General features: G+C 40.9%; 1 protein-coding gene across 1 annotated transcript; it reads left to right on the forward strand.

Annotated features, from left to right (window-relative positions):
- The first annotated feature begins 992 nt into the window (after positions 1 to 992).
- On the forward strand, positions 993 to 17635 carry LOC103881574 (arf-GAP with GTPase, ANK repeat and PH domain-containing protein 5-like). Its single transcript, XM_031662009.1, is given in 9 exon segments — positions 993 to 1608; positions 1980 to 2048; positions 4466 to 4534; positions 7151 to 7185; positions 13187 to 13287; positions 15322 to 15373; positions 16005 to 16908; positions 16911 to 17132; positions 17135 to 17635. Coding segments are annotated over 9 exon segments (2130 nt in total). The 5' UTR covers positions 993 to 1346; the 3' UTR covers positions 17551 to 17635.
- The last annotated feature ends 2722 nt before the right edge of the window (positions 17636 to 20357 follow it).

Raw genomic sequence — 20357 nt, forward strand, 5'->3', positions numbered from 1 at the left:
ATATCAGTGTGAAAACAGACTGATATAATTTCTGATAATCATACTTGAAGAACTGGGGGATTCAGACTACCTGGGATCAAATTGTGGCCCCACCCTTAGCAGTCATGTGAGGTTACTTGAGGAGGTTACTTACCTTCTCCATCTCAAGTTTTTCTGTAAAATCTGTAAAATGAGATTGTTTCTGAGGGTTAAGTGAGCATAGCACAGTGGGGACACTGTCAAGCACACACTACTTGTCAGATGTAAGTGGTATGCTGTTGAATTAGGATGGTGGTAACCCTTTATGGCTCTCAATTTTGTATGACAAAATCATGCATAGTCTTTGTTAGTAGAGAAAAGAAAATCTGAAAGTCCCTGCCATTAAGGAAGGAAAAGTAGCCAGGAGAAAAGGGGTTGAGTAGTTTCACCATTTCAGAGCTTGGAGAGGGACAAGTTAGGTTTCTATTTTATGGAGAAGGAGGTGGAGGCAGGATGGGTCCTAAGGTGTCATTCAAGACACACAGCCGTAACTCTTTACTGAGAATAGAGCTAGGGCCCCAGGGATTGCTGTGGTCAATTTGCAGACAAAAACGACCACTCATTGGAAGACAGGAGAGGAGTGTTTAGTTACAAAAGCAGTCAGCCATTCAGGTGTATCTACATTCAGTCAGCAAATAAAAGTTGTTCAACTTGGTTGCTAATGGGACCCACTCTACTGAGGCTTTGTGTAGAACTCATAGAGGAAGATGGCTTCAAGCAACGAACTACCCTGTGCTTTTCTTAGGACTAAAAAGCTCAGGAAGCTGGTGATGGATGAAAACCTTAGTCCCACTGGCACTGCACGAGGGGCCAGGAGAGCAGCAGCATCATAAGCCACAGGGTGGGGCAGCCCAGGCAGGGGCATTCTGAGCTGTTGGGGAGGGGTGGCAACCAGGGTGGGGCACTGTGAGCTGTCGGGGAGGGCATTGTGAAGTGTGGGGTGGGGCATTGTGTGCCACATGCCTGTGCTCCCACCTGGGCCAGTGGGCTTCAGTCTGTAGGTGACTACAGAAGGAGGAGGAGCTCCATCTGTTCTCTCTTCGGGCAGTTGTTGTGTCTCTCAGCGCTTGTTGGGTTCAAAACCTATTAAATAAGTCGACTGGTCTTCACCCTCCCAGACAAGTCAGCTCAGGGGAGGTGGCAGGGTGCGGGCCTTGGCCCGCAGCCACGGCCGGGGCCGGGGCCAGGGCCGGCCTGTGAGGTGGGCAGGCGAGCAGCAGACAAGACCATCTCTGCAAGTGCAGCATAGCCTTGGCCTAGGATAGCAGGAGTGCGTGGCCAAAGCTGTGAGCAGGGGCACAGGTGGTGGCAGACAGTAGAGGCGCCTTATGGGGAACATACTGACCTGTTGTGTGCGCCCCAGTGACCCTGAGTTTGACCAGCAACAGGGGTCCGTGTGTCCCTCTGAATCTGAGATCTATGAGGCAGGAGCTGGGGACAGGATGGCAGGAGCTGGGGACAGGATGGCAGGAGCTGGGGACAGGATGGCAGGGGCACCCATGGCTGCTGCTGTGCAGCCTGCTGTGGTGACTGTTGAAGTTGGTGAGGACCTCCACATGCACCACATCCATGACCGGGAGATGCCTGAAGGTAAGGAGGTGACGGATGCCATCTGCCTTCTGCTTGCCTCTGGCTGCTGCTGTCCCCAAGGTCCCCTGGGAGGCATCGCCCACTTCGAGCTCCTTTCTGTCTGTAGCCAGCTTTCCCGGGGCTGGCCAGGAACAAGAGCTGGCTCTGCCTTGCATTCCCACCCCTTAGTCTTTCCCCACCAAGTCCAGCAGTTTCTTTTCGCCTCCCCTCCCAATCGCTCAGTTCTTGCTCTCTCATCTTTCTCTCAGGCTGGCATGGGACCATTTATTTATGGCTCTTCTTGTCGAATAAGCAGCAGTTGAATAAATGAGTTGATCAATTTTTACAAATGATTACATCTTTTTTTTCCTTTTCTCCCTCTATACATATAGCTTTGGAGTTTAACCCTTCTGCCAATCCAGAGGCAAGCACAATATTCCAGAGGAACTCTCAGACAGATGGTGAGACAACATTGTCTGTAGCTCTATTTATTATCCTGTGGGACTTTGCTGAGGCTTCTTTGGAATATTCTCTTCCTTTTCTCAATAAAGACTCAAATATCCCAACTTTCCAGCACCCATCTTATTTTTTCTTTGTACCTGTCCACATGGTACCTAAGTGAAGGAACCAGGTAAGTGCCTAATTGTTTCCTTTGTTAAAGTAGCTAAATCTCAGGACAGTTCATATTCAGATATTCGGGGATTTCTTATTTAAAATCAGAATGGAGGTTGCCATGGGAGAGGCTGTATGGTATTCTTAATGGGCTGCTTTAAGTCACCTTGATAGAGGCTGCTTAGTTTCTTCTAACTGTAATTTGAACACAGAAGGGGGGAAAAAAGAGGGTGTTTAAAATAATTGTGAAAGGCACAGAATGTCATGACCAGGGATGCAGAAAAATGGCTGTGTGTGTGTGTGTGGGGGGGGGGGGTAGGGTTTGTCAAAGAAGTTTGCCCATGAGGCTCTGATGACTTTAAAATTCTTACTTTAACACAAAATGTGTCTCCAGATTTATTCTGGTGACTTAACAGATTTTATTTACCTCCTTGTTCTAAAAGATAGGTGAGGTTCATGGCCAAAACTTTCAAAAGACATGAAACATCAATGTAGACTTTTAATGTGTAATATAAAAATTGCAGGTTAAAATCTCCGACCTTCCCTGTAAGAGTGATTGTTGCCATGGCTTCCCCTTTGTCCTTTCCCCTCCTGACAATAGCATCTTGTTCAAAGATAAGAAAATTGGAGTTTTGCCCAGGCATGGTGGCTTACGCCTGTAATACCACCATTTTGGGAGGCCGAGGCAGGTGGATCACCTGAGGTCAGGAGTTCAAGACCAGCCTGGGCAACATGCTGAAACCCCTTGTCTACTAAAAAAATACAAAAATTAGCTGGGCGTGGTGGCGCATGCTTGTAGTTCCTGCTACTCTTGAGACTGAGGCAGGAGAATTGCTTGAACCCAGGAGGCAGAGGTTGCAGTGAGCAGAGATCACGCCAATGCACTCCAGCCTGGGTGACAGAGCAAGACCCCATCTCACAAAAAAAAAAAAAAAAAAAAAAAAAGAGAAAAAAAGAAAGTTAGAGTTTTTCAGTCTCTATCCTGCTGGGAGAGGCAGGGGATGGGTGGTGGTAGAAAAGAGAAAACAATTAGTTGATTTGCCTCTAAAATTTTGCGAAGAGATGAATCTAAGTAAAAGTAATTCTGGGTAGTAATATAGTTCTTGAATAAAAACTAAAATTTTCTTGGAAAACATTACATCACAACGAAATTAAATCCAGTTGGCTTATTGGTTTCATTTAAATGCCAGAGATTTCATTCCTGTAGAGGAAATGTCTTGTAGCTCTTCTATTTAAACTTTGGTTGGGCTTTTAAGTTTTTAAAAAGTAGGATAATTAAGACTCATGATGAGTGTGACTTTGTAACTTGGAAGTACTATCCTCACTTTTCAAGATATTTAAGGATTGCTTTAGAATAAACAAATATGTGAATTGATTATACCTTTATACACAAAGCGTGTAAGTACTTGTGTAAACTTACACTCTGCTTGCTGATGTAAGGAAACCTCTGAGTGATGTTACACACCAGTTAGTAGCTGGGTAGTGTCGGATGAGAGCCCCAAAATGGCTCTTTATTGTCATTCTTTAGGATTACAACACAGTTTATGTATGTTTCACTTGGCCCTTTCCAGTATAAATAAGGCCTGTGTATGTTCTACCTATGTATTGTTAATGAAGAAATGAAGACTTAGAGATATCACATGACTGTGGAAGACAGCTACTCAACAGAACTAAGGTTCTATATCCTCAGAATGACATGGAAGTGACAGATATGCTGAATTTACTTTTAAAAAATTAAAAAAACTCTAGAATACATCTTATACTTTGCCTATAAAATAGACCTGTCTTTTAAAACTTACTGCCATCTTGATTTATTTTATGCAAAGTTGATTTTACACAACTCAAAGCCAACATTTACCTCTTTTTCTTCTTCTTCTTCTTCTTCCTCTTCCTCCTCTTCCTCTTCCTCCTCTTCCTCTTCCTCTTCCTCTTCTTCTTCTTCTTCTTCTTTCTTCTTTCTTCTTCTTTCTTCTTCTCTTCTTCTTCTTTTTTTTTTGAATAAAGGTGGGTGTGACTATGTTACTCATGCTGGCTTCAAATTCCTGACCTGGGTTCAAGTGATTTTCCCATCTCAGCCTTCTGAGTATCTGGGACTACAAGCATGTTCCACCTTGCCTGGCTCTATCTTATGTCTATACATTCATTTCAATGGATAAGAATAAAAGTAAAAGTAGTGAAAGAGCCTAAATGCAGCAGTTGAGTAAATGAGTTGATAAATTTTAATAAATGATTGCATCTTTTTTCTTTTCTCCCTCTATACATATAGCTTTGGATTTTAACCCTTCTGCCAATCCAGAGGCAACCACAATATTCCAGAGGAACTCTCAAACAGATGGTGAGACAACATTGTTTTTTCCACCAAGAGAAAGAGTAAAAACTCTTGTTTGATCAGGTGTATTATAGGAAGTATTTAGAAAAACTCATATTGGTTTAAATTTTTCAACTTTTCACATATTCACTTGTCTTATTTTAACATGTGATATATTTCCCTTTAGTTATCTTGTTAGTGAAAACATCTAAACTTTGTGTTTATACATTTTTGCCATCTTTTTATCAACATAATTAATTTGTCATGTGATGGAGGAGTCATGGATTTCTCTTTATTCATAAGTTTTGGCCCCTTTTCCCTTGCTCCAAAGAGTACATTTTAAAGATGAATGATAGAACTTAGGCTTCAGCTTGGTTTTCTTTTAAACAAATTACAAACATAGTTGTTTATTATCAGGAATTGAATCTGTGATTTGGGTCTCCTCTCACACAGTCCTCTGACCACAGTCATTTACCACATCCAAGTTTATGCTACTCAAAACTTTTAAGTTATTAACCCTTTCATTTGATGTAATGTCAATTTAAACATGCTCTACTCCTGCTTATTTTCCTTAAAGTTATCGTTAAATCCTCATGTATTTGCTAAAAAGCCATGCACAAGCAAGTTTTCCAGTTGACTTAAACAGCAAGAATACAAGTGAGGGTTCTATAATAATATGCGAAGTAATGCAGCACAGTAAAACATGGGAGTTTGTAACCTTTGTTTTTATAGTTTGAGTAGACTTTGCCCATCTTGAGTCAGTTATTTCTGATTAGAATTTGTGTTCATTTTTTACATTACTATAAAGAGATACCTAAGGCTGGGTAATTTATAACAAAAAGAGGTTTAATTGGCTCGTAGATCTTCAGGCTGTACAAACATGGCTTCAACATCTACTTCTGGAGAGGGCCTCAGCAAGCTTACAATCATGATAGAAGGCAGAGGGGAAGCAGGTTTTTCCACATGGTAAAGAGGGAGGAGAGAGGGGAAGAGGGAAGGTACCACACTCTTTTTTTTTTTTTGAAATGGAGTCTCGCTCTGTTGCCCAGGCGGGAGTGCAATGGAGTGATCTTGGCTCACTACAACCTCTACCTCCCAGGTTCAAGCAATTCTCTGGCCTCAGCCTCCTGAGTAGTTGGGACTATAGGCGGGCACCATAACACCTGGCTAATTTTTGTATTTTTGGTAGAGACGGGGTTTCACCATGGTGGCCAAGGCTGGTCTCAAACTCCTGACCTCAGGTGATCTGCCCGCTTCAGCTTCCCAAAGTGTTGGGATTACAGGCTTGAGCCACCGCACCTGGCCAGTACCACACTCTTTTAAACTACCAAAAGGAGAATTTGCTTATTACCATGAGGGTGGGACCAAGCCATTCATTGGGAATCCCCCGACATTACCCAAACACCTCCCACTAGGCCCTGTCTCCAAAATTAAGGGTCACATGTTAGCATGAGATTTGGAGGGGAACATATCCAACACATATCAGAATTGTTCCCGAAAGCCTGGTGGTGACTATCTCACCTAGAGGCATGGAAATCAGTAAAGAAAAGCTATTCCATGTCCCTCACCCTTCAGTGGTAGGAACTTTTTACAAGGCCCTTCCAGCGTCAGCAGAGGCAGTGTAGAGTAAAGGCATATTTAAGTCCCTCTTGGGCTTTTTATTATTCTGGCCTTTTTAGGAGAAAAAAAATGATTTTTGTGCTGCAGACACTATGTCAATTAAGTTTGTATATATTTGTTAAAATTACAAAAGGTTCTGTGGCTTATACCTGTAATCCCAGCTCTTTGGGAGGCCGAAGTGGGTGGATCATGAGGTTAGGAGATCAAGACCATCCTGGCTAATGCAGTGTAACCTCCTCTCTGCTAAAAATACAAAAAAAAAAAAAAAAAAAAAAAAAAAAAAAAAAAAAGGAAAGAAAAATTAGCTAGGCGTGGTGGCACGTGCCTGTAGTGCCAGCATTAAGGAGACTGAGGGCTGAATCCTTGGGCAGGAGTCAGAGAGGTTGCAGTGAGCTGAGATCCCACCACTGCACTCCAGCCTAGGTTACAGAGTGAGACTCCATCTGAAAAAAAAAAAAAAAAAAATTAGGGTACATTACTTTTGAGTTGTGTAAAGACCCCTTTTTTGTTTTGTTTTGTTTTTAGTGGCATATTAGTAGGTAACCACTAAGTGTGGTTCAAGATGCTTACAGGGATTCTGTTGCATCTAGAGATAGGTGCCTGGTCAGGAAGTAGTTCTTAGAGCTGTTAGCTCTTAGCTTCTGATAATTAAAGTAAGCTATGTGTAAATACCGAGTGAGAGAATACTAATGGATCATGGATTATATATGCAACAGTTAAACTTTTTTATTAGCTAAGATTTTCATCTGACCTAATTTTTTTGCCCTTTTCTTTTGTACGTGAGGATTCCTTCATTTGTATGTAATAGAAACAAAAGGTAAAGTAGATGAAAGCTAAAATTTTAGATTTGACTTTATGACATTAATCGTGCCAGATAATTTAAATTACAAATTATTGAAAATAGTTTCTTTAAATGTAATTTTGTCTCATTTTACATAGGAGTAATCACTAAGATGTTAACAACTACTTTTATTTGATGGTATTCATGTCAGAAGTGACCAGTTTGTTTTTTTTTATTCTTAGTTGTAGAAATAAGAAGAAGCAATTGTACAAACCATGTAAGTAAACAGTCAAATAGTTACGAAATTGATAGTTTGACATAAAAGTTGTCTCTCTTGATTTCTTTAAATTACAATGTGGACCCAGTGGTGGTAGCATGGACCTCTTTTTGTGGATTTTCTAAATCTCTTCTATTTTCCTAAGTATTAAATTTATCTAGAAAAGTCTTTAGTTTAGTGTGTCCACCTTTTAAGGATGTCTGATATTTAAGTTACATTTCAATAGTCTGGTTGTGGTAAAAAGATCTGCCTTAAGGCTGGGCATGGTAGTTCATGCCTGTAATCCCAGCACTTTAGGAGGCCAAGGTGGACGGATCATCTGAGGTCAGGAGTTCGAGACAACCGTGACCAACATGGTGAAATTCTGTCTCTACCAAAAATACAAAATTAGCCAGGTGTGTTGGTGCATGCCTGTAATCTCAGCTACTCAGGAGGCTGAGGCAGGAGAATCACTTGAACCTGGGAGGCGGAGGTTGCAGTGAGCCGAGATGGTGCCATTGTGCTCCAGCCTGGGCGAAAGAGTGAAACTCTGTCTCAAAAAAAACAAAACAAAACAAAACAAAAAAAACTGCCTTAAATATTTAATCTTATTTTTAATGAAATAACAAAAATAGAATAAGTTAATGCCAGCACTGTCTACTGATCTTCTATCACAGCAGGTGAAAGCATACCTTCCTCGCTACACCATGATCTTATGTTCCTCCCTCTGTTTCTTCCAATTGTAGCACACTTTTTCATTAAATCAATAATATTTACATGATTATGATTCTGCAAATATTACTCACTGCTAAGTCATAATGGTGTTTTCACTGTGCCTCTGCATTACATGTCCTTCATCCTGTCTCTGAAACAGTTCTCAAATCTGAGCACTTCTGCAAATCTCCTGGATCTTCTCTTTTTTCCTAGCCGATGTTAGTTTATCCATCCAAATATAATAAGTAGCCTCTGGGTGGTCTGTTTGCTTTCACATCCATTATTTTTCAGCATGAAGTTAATTTTCTGACTATTCGTTTGCTTATTTTCTAACAGCTGTTTTTCCCCTAAGTATTGTAGCATTTATCACATGCCTTTCAAAGATATTCTCTGTGAAAACACATTTGTTCCTTTTTTTCTTTGTAGGAGGGCAACTTTCTTTGGCCTTTTGTCATCCTAGTTCAGTATGGAGTGGCTTTCCCTAGATATGCTCGATGTCTGCTTTTCAGTGCTATCTCCTTAAAGTCTTTTGGGATCTCACATAACTGCTCTCTTGTGTGGGATCATCTGAGTCCCTGATTCTGTTCCCTGAGTCCCTGATTCTGTGTTTCCTTCTGTCCTGTTATCCTCTCTAGTTTTGCTTGAACACATTTTCCTGGGTGGAGATGTTTAGAGAGCTGGCCAATCTTAAAATCCCTCCTCTTTGATAGAGAGGACACCTCTAGGTTGAATCTATATTTTATGTTTCTGAAGACATTTTGCAGTTGTGCTCTCATTACAATGTTGTTCTTGAATCTATTGCCAGTGTGTGATACACTATTTACACCCAAGTTTTAGGTAGCTGTGGAAGCTTTTTAGGATCTTTTCTATCTCTGAGGTTCTGAAATTTTGTTTCTGTTTTTTTTTTTTTTTGAGACGGAGTCTCGCTCTGTCGCCCAGGCTGGAGTGCGGTGGCGCAGTCTCCACTCACTGCAAGCTCCGTCTCCCGGGTTCACGCCATTCTCCTGCCTCAGCCTCCCGTGTGGATGGGACTACAGGTGCCCGCCACCTCGCCCGGCTAATTTTTGTATTTTTAGTAGAGACGGGGTTTCACCGTGTTAGCCAGGATGGTCTCGATCTCCTGACCTCGTGATCCGCCCATCTCGGCCTCCCAAAGTGCTGGGATTACAGGTGTGAGCCACCGCGCCCGGCCGAGGTTCTGAAATTTTATAACAACAGCTTGGTGGGAGCCAGGCACAGTGGCTCATGCCCGTAATCCCAGCACTTTGGGAGACTGTGATGGGTGGATCACAAGGACAGGAGTTCGAGACACGTCTGGCCAATATGGTGAAACCCCATCTCTACTAAAAATACAAAAACTAACGAGGAGTGGTGGCGTGCACCTGTAGTCCCAACTGCTTGGGAGACTGAGGCAGGAGAATCACTTGAACCGAGGAGGCGGAGGTTGCAGTGAGCCCAGATTGCTCCACTGCACTCCAGCCTGGACAATAGAGTGAGACTCCATCTCAAAAAAACAAAACAAAACAAAAAAAACAGTCACAGCTTGGTGGGGATCTTCTCATTTTATTGAGGCTACTAAACCTGCAGACTGTCTCTTCTTGAGAATTTTTTTATGTTCCGTTACTTTTTTATCGATAGTCTTGTTATTCAGATGCTAGGCTGCTTAGACCAGTATACAGACATTGGTTTTTAATTTTTCCCCTTCTATTTTTTTCAGTTTGTCTTTTTATTCCACTTCTGGGATATTCTGTGATTTTATCCTCTACATTTTTATTGAATTTTATATTTTTGAGAGTATTTTAAGATTTTTTTTTAAGTTTTTCTCCTGATTTTGACTGGTCTCATGAATTCCTTTTTTCTGTTGTTTTGATCTCTTCTGTTGGAGGCTTCCCTCCAATGTGTGGTGGTCCCTGGTCTGCTTTATTTGGAAGCAGGACTTCTGTTAACTGATAGTGCTCAGTGTGAGGTTTTTCTGGCTTAGAGATACCATGGCCTAAACCTGGGATATATGGTTTGGGATGGGAATTGTGTTGAATTTGTGATTGCTTTTGGCAGTATGGTCCTTTTCACAATATTCATTCTACCGATTCATGAGCATGGGATGTCTTTCCATTTGTTTGTGTCCGTGATTTCATTCAACTATGGTTTGTAGTTCGAAGGGCATATCAAAAAAATAATCCAACCTGGCGCGGTAGCTCCCGCCTGTAATCCCAGCACTTTAGGAGGGCGAGGCAGGTGGATCAGGACGTCAGGAGTTTAAGACTAGCCTGGCCAACATGGTGAAACCCTGTCTCTACTAAAAATACAAAAATTAGCTGGGTATGGTGGTGCATGCCTGTAATCACAGCTACTCAGGAGGCTGAGGCAGGAGAATCGCTTGAACCCGGGAGGTGGAGGTTGCAGTGAGTCAAGATTACACCACTGCACATTCCAGCCTGGGTGACAGAGCAAGACTCCATCTCAAAATAATAATAATATTAATCCACCATGATCAAATGGGTTTCATACCAGGGATGCAGGGATGGATTAACATACACAAGTCAATGAATGTGATACACCACATAAACAGAATTAAAAACAAAAAATCACATGATCGTCTCAATAGACACAGAAAAAGCATTTGACAGAATGCAGCATCCTTCTATGATTAAAACCCTCAGCAAGATCGGCATACAAGGGCCATACCTCAATGTAATAGCCATCCATGACAAACCCACAGCCCACATAATACTGAATGGGGAAAAATTGAAAGCATTTCCCCTGAGAACTGGAACAAGACAAGGATGCCCACTCTCACCACTTATTTTTTTATTTTATTTTATTTTATTTTTACAAACATAGACGTTACTAAATGCTGCTCAATCCCCCAGTGAAGATCTTTCATTACCAAACAGTTTTCCACACACCTGCAAGTTAAGAGATTGGAATGGTACTCTGATAACAAAAGATGTGAGAAATACTTCACCAAGTAAAAACACAGAAGACCTCTGTACAGTCAACATTTTCAGAGCTCTACAGAGGAAGCCTACTGCATTTCCTTTAAATAAAGCCAGGCAGTGACAACTAGTGCTCTGTATCACCACACTGTGGGACTCAAAGCCTCCATCCCTAGGTCAGGAGGGACTAGGTGAAGGGCAGGTCATGAAGACTGGAAAGGCCCTGCCTTCAGCCTTTGAGAGGAGGAGGAGGAATGAGTTGAGAGGCAAGCTGGGTAATTCACCTGAGCTGCCTCTACCCATCCGTTACCACTCTGGGGAATTGCAGAGGAAGGGGGATATTCATGAGGAACAATCTGAAGAATTTTGGTTTACTTTCCCAGCTTTTATTTATATTTTGTGCTTTAAAAAGCCTGGAGATTTAAGGTTTTGTCTAAATTTCAGAGTACAGTAATATATTTCTTGAGGAAGGGGTTAGGGCAGGTAATTCCCCCATCATATTTCTGGATGAGACAAAGAGAAGGGTAAGGATGATACCTTAGTTTTATTTTAGGAAGTATTCTTTTTCCTAGGACGTAACTAAGGTTTGCAGCAGTCACTCTCACCACTTCTATTCAACATAATACTGGAAGGCGTAGCCAGATCAATCACACAAGAGAAAGCAATAAAAGGCATCCAGATCGGTAAAGAGGAAGTCAAACTGTTGCTGTTTGCTGATGATATATGATCATATACCTAGGAAACCCTAAAGACTCTTCCCAAAAGCTCCTAGAACTGATAAATGAATTCAGCAAAATTTCAGGAGACAAAATTAATGTACACAAATCAGTAGCTGTGTTATACCCCAACAGCAACCAAGCTTAGAATCAAACCAAGAACTCTGCCCCTTTTATGATAGCTGCAAAATAAAATAAAATAAAATACTTAGGAATAGACCTAACCACAGAGGTGAAAGACCTCTACAAGGAAAACAACATTAGTATTTTTAATGGGTTAAAATGAGAGGCAGCAGGTACAGCTGAAGAAGGCGGTGGGCCTTGGCGTCCAACAGGTACTGGACCTTTGATTTTGGTTTTGACTTACTAAATTACTAGGTACAATTATTTTCTAGTTTTTGTCATTAAACCTTGAAACTACTAAGTAACCCCTTCCATTTCTTATTAAAGAGCGTACAATTTCATACTCTGATTTATGCTGACTGACGTTAGATTATTTGTTTCTATTTTGTAACTACTTTAAATAATACCTATAAACAGTAAACTGTTAGTAGTGTTTTTGCTGTAATTAAATGTAGTAAGACTTATCTTCCAAATGATAACTGAATTGTCAAACACTTGTCGAAGTTTTGGAGTTACTCAAAATTCTATGCTCAGCAGCTGGAGGTAGGAAGAGAAGGGCCCTCCCGTACTCTTATGGAGAGGCGTACTTTCTCATGAGGGGAATACTCTGCAAGAATTCGTATCTTGTAAACAGTGGTGACTTCGAGTAATCAGTGAACAAAAAAACATTTTTTGGTGTGGCTGCCGACAAAGAGATCCAAGAGGGTAGATGGAGTCAAGCTTGCTGAAGCAAGGAAAGAGAAAAGCAGTATTCTAGGGAGAGAGCAGGGCTAGAGCAGGAAAATGGCTAGGTGCAGGTCAGATGATTTATAGATTGAAATTGATCAAGTTTTGAAATGAATAGAAAGTATTTTCTGAGAGTCTCATTTGAGTCATGTCATGGCAGTCTTATTTAAACATGAAGTGAAAGTTAGATTTTTTAAGTTGTCATCTGTTTTCAGGGTGTGAGAGAATATTTAAGTGATACTCTTTTTATCCTCACGTAAGAAAATAGGACTAGAGAAACCTATGACTTCCTCACTTGTTGCTGGCCTAGCAGCCCTGGCACACAGAGCCTCTGAATCTGAAACACTTGTTTTGTCCCAATATCACCTGAAATAATACATTTAGGATGAGTAATTTAGTAAATGCATTAGTCTTGTATTCACTGCAATAAAATGCTCTTGTACCAGTATTATTTAATGCATTACATTTTACCATAGTAAATAAATCATAGAAATAGAAATTCTCGGCTGCTTTATATTGCTGTAGAAAAAAAAATCTTACTTTAAACTTCTCATGATTTTTAAAGGGAATTCATAAAATCCTTGTTAGGTTTGATGGCAGGTACCATATTAAGGGCAGCATTTTATAACCCGTATCTTAAACATCATCTCTGGAAGTTAAGAGCCTCCAATGGGTTTTCTATAGAGTGCAAATGATACCGCACTCAGGCAGTTCATGGAGTGTAAGAAATATCTCAGTGCTTTGTCATTTCACATTTTAACAAAGAAAACTTTGATAAGTTTAACTTATATTTCCCTTCCCCTTCAAGTATCTACTGTGCGTTTCAGTCAACAATACAGCTCATGTTCGACAATACTCCTTGATGACAGCACAGCCAGCCAGCCTTATCTTACAATGACAATAATATCGTGAGTACAACTATACTGCCAAGGGACAGATTCGTTTATTCTAAAATTATTTCAGCCATTTGGTTGTCCTCTTCTATAATCACTTTAAGAAATTAGAATCAACTATATATTGATATTCAGATTCTAAATATTAAGTATCAATTTCTCTTTTAATCTTAGACTTCGGCTAGGCGCGGTGGCTCAAGCCTGTAATCCCAGCACTTTGGGAGGCCGAGACAGGCGGATCATGAGGTCAGGAGATCAAGACCATCCTGGCTAACACAGTGAAACCCCGTCTCTACTAAAAAATACAAAAAAACTAGCCGGGCGAGGTGGTGGGCGCCTGTAGTCCCAGCTACTCGGGAGGCTGAGGCAGGAGAATGGCATGAACCCAGGAGGTGGGAGCTTGCAGTGAGCTGAGATCTGGCCACTGCACTCCAGCCTGGGCGACAGAGCGAGACTCCGTCACAAAAAAAAAAAAAAAAAAAATCTTAGACTTCGTGGTGGAAGGAAAAAAAAAATCACTTAGCAGAGAATCAATCCTAGAAAAAGTGTGATCATTTTGATGCCTTTATGCCTTTAGACAATGTTAAACAAGTGAGAAGGATAGGTTCCCTTTATTGAATGTTTTTTGTGAAAACTTAGTTTTTTTCAATGCATTATAGACCTGAATCAGTGTGTACTACTTTGGACATTAGCCTTGGAAGAAGGAACAGCTTTTCCTCTTGTGACACCACACTGTATCTGCATTAGAATTTCTCCTATTGTGCATGAGCACCTCATAGGCCACAAAGATGCACTTTGAGAGCACCCTGAGATGAAGTATATTTTAAAAGGAGCAACAACCAACACCAGCACCAGCTCCACAGGGGCTGTCCAGTGTACATTATTATCATCTCCTTGGGTCATGAGTGTTGATTTTTAGAACACAGTTTGGAAAGTAGTAATTTAGAATATTAATGTCTTTAATTTTACTTTTCGTTCTGTAAACATAACTAGCTTTTAAACAATTGTGTTGCTAATACGCTAGCCTTTTTAGTTAATTCAATTGTCAGTAACTTTTACTTCAATTAAAAATGGCAAGTTTACACTCATAATAATGTCACTTTCTTCTCTCCCTTTTAACAATAGTTGAGAGGAAATTATGTTTCAGCAAAAACTGGACTCAAACTCTGTCCATTAAGTCCTGAGCTTTGGGACCTATTGAGTAATCACTAAATGTCTGTAGTCAGCCAAGTCTCTTAAATCTTTGAACACACATACACCAAAACTACTTTGACTAGAGTCCCTGGCTTCTTTTGAGTTCAAAAGATTCCGATGTGTTAGCATACAATTCAAAAGTAGCTTTGAAGATTAATCTTGCTCAAAGAAATTTCATGCTTTTTTTCTCATTATTCTACTTTGTAGAAGTCTACTTTTGAAAGTAAAGTAACTTTTAATTAGCTGTCAGCAAGTTTGAGAAATAATCATTTGGTATATTCACTATTGGTGAAATAAAGGCTTATTGAGCAAATTAATAGGGCAAATTGGCTTCAAGAAAAGATTTTGAAAAATGTTTATCACAAGTCAGTAGTGCAGTGTTGTCAGTGGGATAGGTGGAACTCACTGAGATCACTTATGCAAGGTTTTTTTTTTTTTCCAAAATACCATACATCATGAGAATATACTACAGAGAACTAAAGAGAAAGGAAGCTCGGAAATCTGAATCACGTTTACATTTATTAAAGTTCATCACTACTGCTTTGTAAAACATTCTTGTGTTTCAGTGTGTGATTAGAAGAGTGAAAATATATTTGGTTTATTGCCATTGCCTGTTAGGGAGAGTCAATACTTACAGGCATTTCTGATGTGTTACATAAAACACTTCACAGTACAGGACATGAAGTGCTGATAAAGAAGAAGTCAGGAAATCCTCTGCAAGTCAGGATCCAGGAGGAGAATTCGTAAAAATTGCTTTGGTAAACACCAAAGCACACAGGAGGCGGTATTTTACTAAACAGATATTATACTAAGATATTAACAGTTTTTGAAGTAATGCACATTCCTATTTTATAGAGATGCAGATGGATCTTTGACCTTATTTGATGAACAGTTATACTCATTTACTGTAAGTAGCACTTTTACTGAGGTTGTATTTTCATCATACACTTGTATCTGTTTCATGCTGAAGCCAAAGTCATCTTTTTAAAAATCTTTCCCATTTCATGTTGCATTTAGTCATCTTAAGTGTTGTAAAAAGAATATGCTGGAATAAGAATGGATCTGCAACTCTGTTTAGTTAGTTAGCTATTATGAGTAAATATGCTATCCAAAACAGAAAATGTATTTTTTTTTTTTTTTTTTTTTCTGAGGTGGAGTCTCTTTCTGTAGCCAGGCTGGAGTGCAATCGTGCAATCTCAGCTCACTGCAGACTCTGCCTCCCAGGTCCCTGTTCAAGCAATTCTCCTGCCTCAGCCTCCCAAGTAGCTGGGATTACAGGCATATGCCACCGTGCCCAGCTAATGTTTTTTTTCTTTTTTAAGGAAAGACAGGGTTTCACCATGTTGGCCAGGATGGTCGTGAACTCCTGACCTCGTGATCCACCCGCCTCGGCCTCCCAAAGTGCTGGGATTACAGGTGTGAGCCACCGTACCTGGCCCAGAAAATGTATCTTTTTAAAAGGTAACTGTGAGCTGTCTACAGGACCCTGCAACTCACTACCCAATTTTCGAAGCCATTCCTCCTTCTGTTCCACACAGGTTTCCACCATGCACATTACCCAGATGAGAAATGGAGGTGGGAGTTTTAGTAACGATTCCTCCTCCATTCCATCGACTCCCAGCACCAGCCAGGAGGACCTTCAGATCAATGTTCCTCCCACTGCCGACACACCCACGCCTGTTCGCAAGCAGTCCAAGCGCTGGTCCAAGCTGTTTACATCTAAGAAAGGGAGTGACCCAGACAAAGAGAACAAAGCCCCAGAGAGCCATGCTGACACCATCGGGAGCGGCAGAGACATCCCCATTAAACAGGGCATGCTCTTAAAGCTAAGTGGGAAATGGCTGAAGAAATGGAAAAAGAAATATGGCACCCTCTGTGACAATGGCATGCTCACCTATTATTCAAGCTTAGGTGATTACCTGAAGAACATTCATAAAAAAGAGATTGAACTTCGAACATCTACCATCAAAGTCCCAGGAAAGAGGCCACCCCTAGCCACATTGGCCTGTGCGCCCATTTCCAGCTCTAAAAGCAATGGCCTATCCAAGGACATGAACAGTCTATGTACCTCAGCCAATTCAGACACCGGGCTGAGTGACTCCATATGCTCCAGCCCCAATATCTCCAGCACCACCAGCCCCAAGCTCAGCCCACCCCCCTCTCCTCATGCCAACAAAAGGAAACATGGAAGGAAGAAAAGCACCAAAAACTTAAAAGACGATGGCTTCTGCGGCACTGCTGAAGAACGAGAAGAAAACTTTATCATTGTGTCCCTCACTGGCCAAACGTGGCACTTTGAAGCCACGTCGTATGAGAAGCGGGATGCCTGGGTCCAAGCCATCGAGAGCCAGATCCTAGCCAGCCTGCAGTCATGCGAGCGCAGCAAAAGCAAGTTCTGGCTAATGAGCTAGAGGGAGGCCATGGCCCTGCAGTCCATCCGAAACGTGGGAACTCCCACTGTGTGCACTGTGAGACCCAGAATCCTAACTGGGCCAGTTTGAACTTGGGAGTCCTCATGTGTATTGAATGCTCAGGGATCCACTGTAATCTTGGCACCCGCCTTTCCCGAGTCTGATCTCTGGACTTGGATGACTGGCCAGTCGAGCTCATGCAGGTTTTGTCATCTATTGGCAATGAGCTAGCCAACAGCATCTGGCAAGAGAGCAGCCGGGGCGGACGAAACCCTCAGTAGACTCCACAAGGGAAGAGAAGGGATGGTGGAACCGTGCCAAATATGAACAGAAGCTCTTCCTGGCTCCATTACCCTCCCGGGAGCTGTCCCTGGGCCAGCATCTGCTGCAGGCCACCGCTGATGAGGACCTGCGGACAGCCATCCTGCTGCTGGCACATGGCTCCTGGGAGTAGGTGAACGAGACCTGTGAGGAGGGAGACAGCTGCACGGCGCTCCATCTGGCCTGCCGCAAGGGGAATGTGGTCCTGGCGCAGCTCCTGATCTGGTACGGGATGGATGTCATGGCTGGAGATGCCCACGGTAACACAGCGCTGGCCTACGCCCGGCAGGCCTCCAGCCAGGAGTGCATCAAGGTCCTGCTGCAGTACAGCTGCCCCGACGAGCACGTGTAGTATCTGTTTAATTTTATTTGACTGCCGTCTCCTTGGTGCAAAAACAAAATGGGGAAATAAATAAGAATAACTCAGAAATTCAAAAGGAAATCACAAATTCAGCTAATAGCAGCATTTTCAGTACATTTCGTAAACTAAGTACATAGACAAAATGTTGATTTTTCCGACGGTAAGAGATATTTTATGTCCTTTTGCTTAGGTGTATGTGTTAAGTCTCAGGCCCTCCTGGGCGACATTGCCCGTGTCACACAGGCTTCTGTATTATGTATTTAGATACGTGAAAATATATTTGAAAAAAAGTTCATAATTGTGCATTGATTTTTGTACACATGGCACTTTTTTTTTTTTTTTTTTTTTTTTAATATGGTGTCTCACTCTGTTGCCCAGGCTGGAGAGCAGTGGCACAATCTCGGCTCACTGCAAGCTCTGCCTTCCGGGTTCACGCCATTCTCCTGCCTCAGCCTCCCAAGTAGCTGGGACTGCAGGCACCTGCCACCACACCTATCTAATTTTTTGTATTTTTAGTAGAGACAAGATTTCACCATGTTAGCCAGGATGATCTTGATCTCCTGAACTTGTGATCCACCTGCCTCGGCCTCCCTAAGTGCTGGGATTACAGGCATGAGCCACCGTGCCCTGCTGGATGTTGATTTTTATCAAAAGCCTTTTCTGCATCTATTGAGAAAACCATGTGGTTTTTGTCTTTAGTTGTCTTTATGTGACAAATCATATGTATTGATTTGTGTATGTTGAACCAACCTTGCATCCCAGGGATAAAGCCTACTTAACTGTGATGGATAAGCTTTTTGATGTGCTGCTGGGGCTGAGTTTTGTTGAGAATTTTTGCATTGATGTTCATCAAGGATATTGGTCTGAAGTTTCCTTTTTTTGTTGTGTCTCTGCCAGGTTTTGGTATCAGGATGATGCTGGCCTCACAGAATGCGTTACGAAGGAGAAGGAGTCCCTCCTCCTCAATTTTTTGGAATAGTTTCAGCAGGAATGGTACCAGCTCTTCTTTGTACATCTGGTAGAATTCAGCTGTAAATCTATATGGTCTTGGGCTTTTTTTTTTTGGTAGCCTATTTGTTACTGATTCAGTTTCAGAGCTCATTCATTATTGGTCTGTTCGGGGATTCTATTTTTTCCTAGCTCAGTCTTGGGAGGGTGTATGTGTCCATGAGTTTATCCATTTCTTCTCAATTTTCTTGTGTGTGCATAGAGGTATTCATAATATTTTCTGATGGTTATTTATATTTCTTTGGAGTCAGTAGTAATATCTCCTCCATTGTTTCTGACTGTGTTTATATGGATTTTCTCTCTTATTAGTCTAGCTAGCAGTCTTTCTATTTTATTGATTTTTTTCAGAAAACCAACTCCTGGATTCATTGATCTTTTGAATACTTTTGTATTTCAATCTCCTTCAGTTCAGCTCTGATTTTGGTTATTTATTGTCTTCTGCTGGCTTTGGGGCTGGTTTTCTCTTGGTTCCTTTGTTATTTTAGTTGTGATGTTAGGTTGTTAAATTGAGATATTTCTAACTTTTCGGTGTGTGTATTTAGTGCTGTAAATTTCCTAAGACTGCCTTGGTTGTGTCCCAGAGATTCTGGTATGTTGTATCTTTTTTCTCATGAGTTTCAAAGAACTTCTTAATTTTGGCCTTAAGTTCATTATTTACCCAAAAATCATTTAGGAGCAGGTTATTCTATTTTAAATTGAACATTTATGAAATGCTTACACATTTTAACTAGCCTTTTAAAAAGTGCAATGAGAACCATTAACAAAGAGATAATAGATACATGAAATGATGCTTATCAATTTACTTAACTTTGCATTTTTCTGCCACTTCTATTTTGTGGGAGTCAAAGTCTCTTTGAAGGTCTCTAAGAACTTGCTTTATGAATCTGGGTGCTCCTGTTTTGGATGCATAAATATTAATATTTAGAATAGTTAAGTTTTCTTGTTCAATTCAACACTTTACCATTATGCAGTGCCCTTCTTTGTAGGCCAGTCCCAGAGAAAGCCTATTATATTTCACTCAATTTTCTTGGAAACCTGTCTTGTTTAAAGTGTGTTGGGACCCAGGTGCTATGAAGTATATTCTTATTCCCCACCTACAAAATATATAAATTATTGATGCTGTTAAAAGACAAACTTTAGACAAATTTAAGAGAGTTTAATTGAGAAAAGAAAAAAAAAGATTTGCAAATCAGCCCTTAGAATCAAAGAAATTTCAGAGAGACTTTGGCACTGTTGCATGGTCAAATATCTATGGGAAAAAAATGTAATGTGCAGAAACCAAAACTGAGATACAGAAACAGCTGGATTGGTTGCAGCTCAGCATTTGCCTTATTTAAACAAAGTTTAAACAGTTGGCTGCCTATGAGTGGTTAAAGTATAGCTACTGGGATTGGCTGAGACTAAGCTGTTGTTACAGGGAAACATACTACTAAAGGTAGGCTTTTAGTTTGTTTACCTGCTAAATATGTGAGTATGGAGATTTTTCAGGCTAGATTTTAGTTTTATTCAGTAATACATTATGGGATCTGAAGGACACTTTTGTAAAGGTTGAAACAAACATATTTTGTGCACATTTCCATTTATAACAAAAGAAAAATGCCCCTTTGGCTCTGGTAAGTATGACAGTTTCTAAATTAAAAGAATATTGTTTACATCTGAATTGTTAATTCTAATATTAATTTCAAGTATTATTAATAATATGAATTTTCACTAAGCCTTCCCTTTTATACCCGTTTACGCTTTCAAGTCTAATTATAGTTCATTTTCATTTTAAAGATCAAGCCCCAATT

The sequence above is a fragment of the Papio anubis genome, unplaced genomic scaffold, assembly GCF_008728515.1.
Source record: "Papio anubis isolate 15944 unplaced genomic scaffold, Panubis1.0 scaffold349, whole genome shotgun sequence".
Taxonomy (NCBI): Eukaryota; Metazoa; Chordata; class Mammalia; order Primates; family Cercopithecidae; genus Papio; species Papio anubis.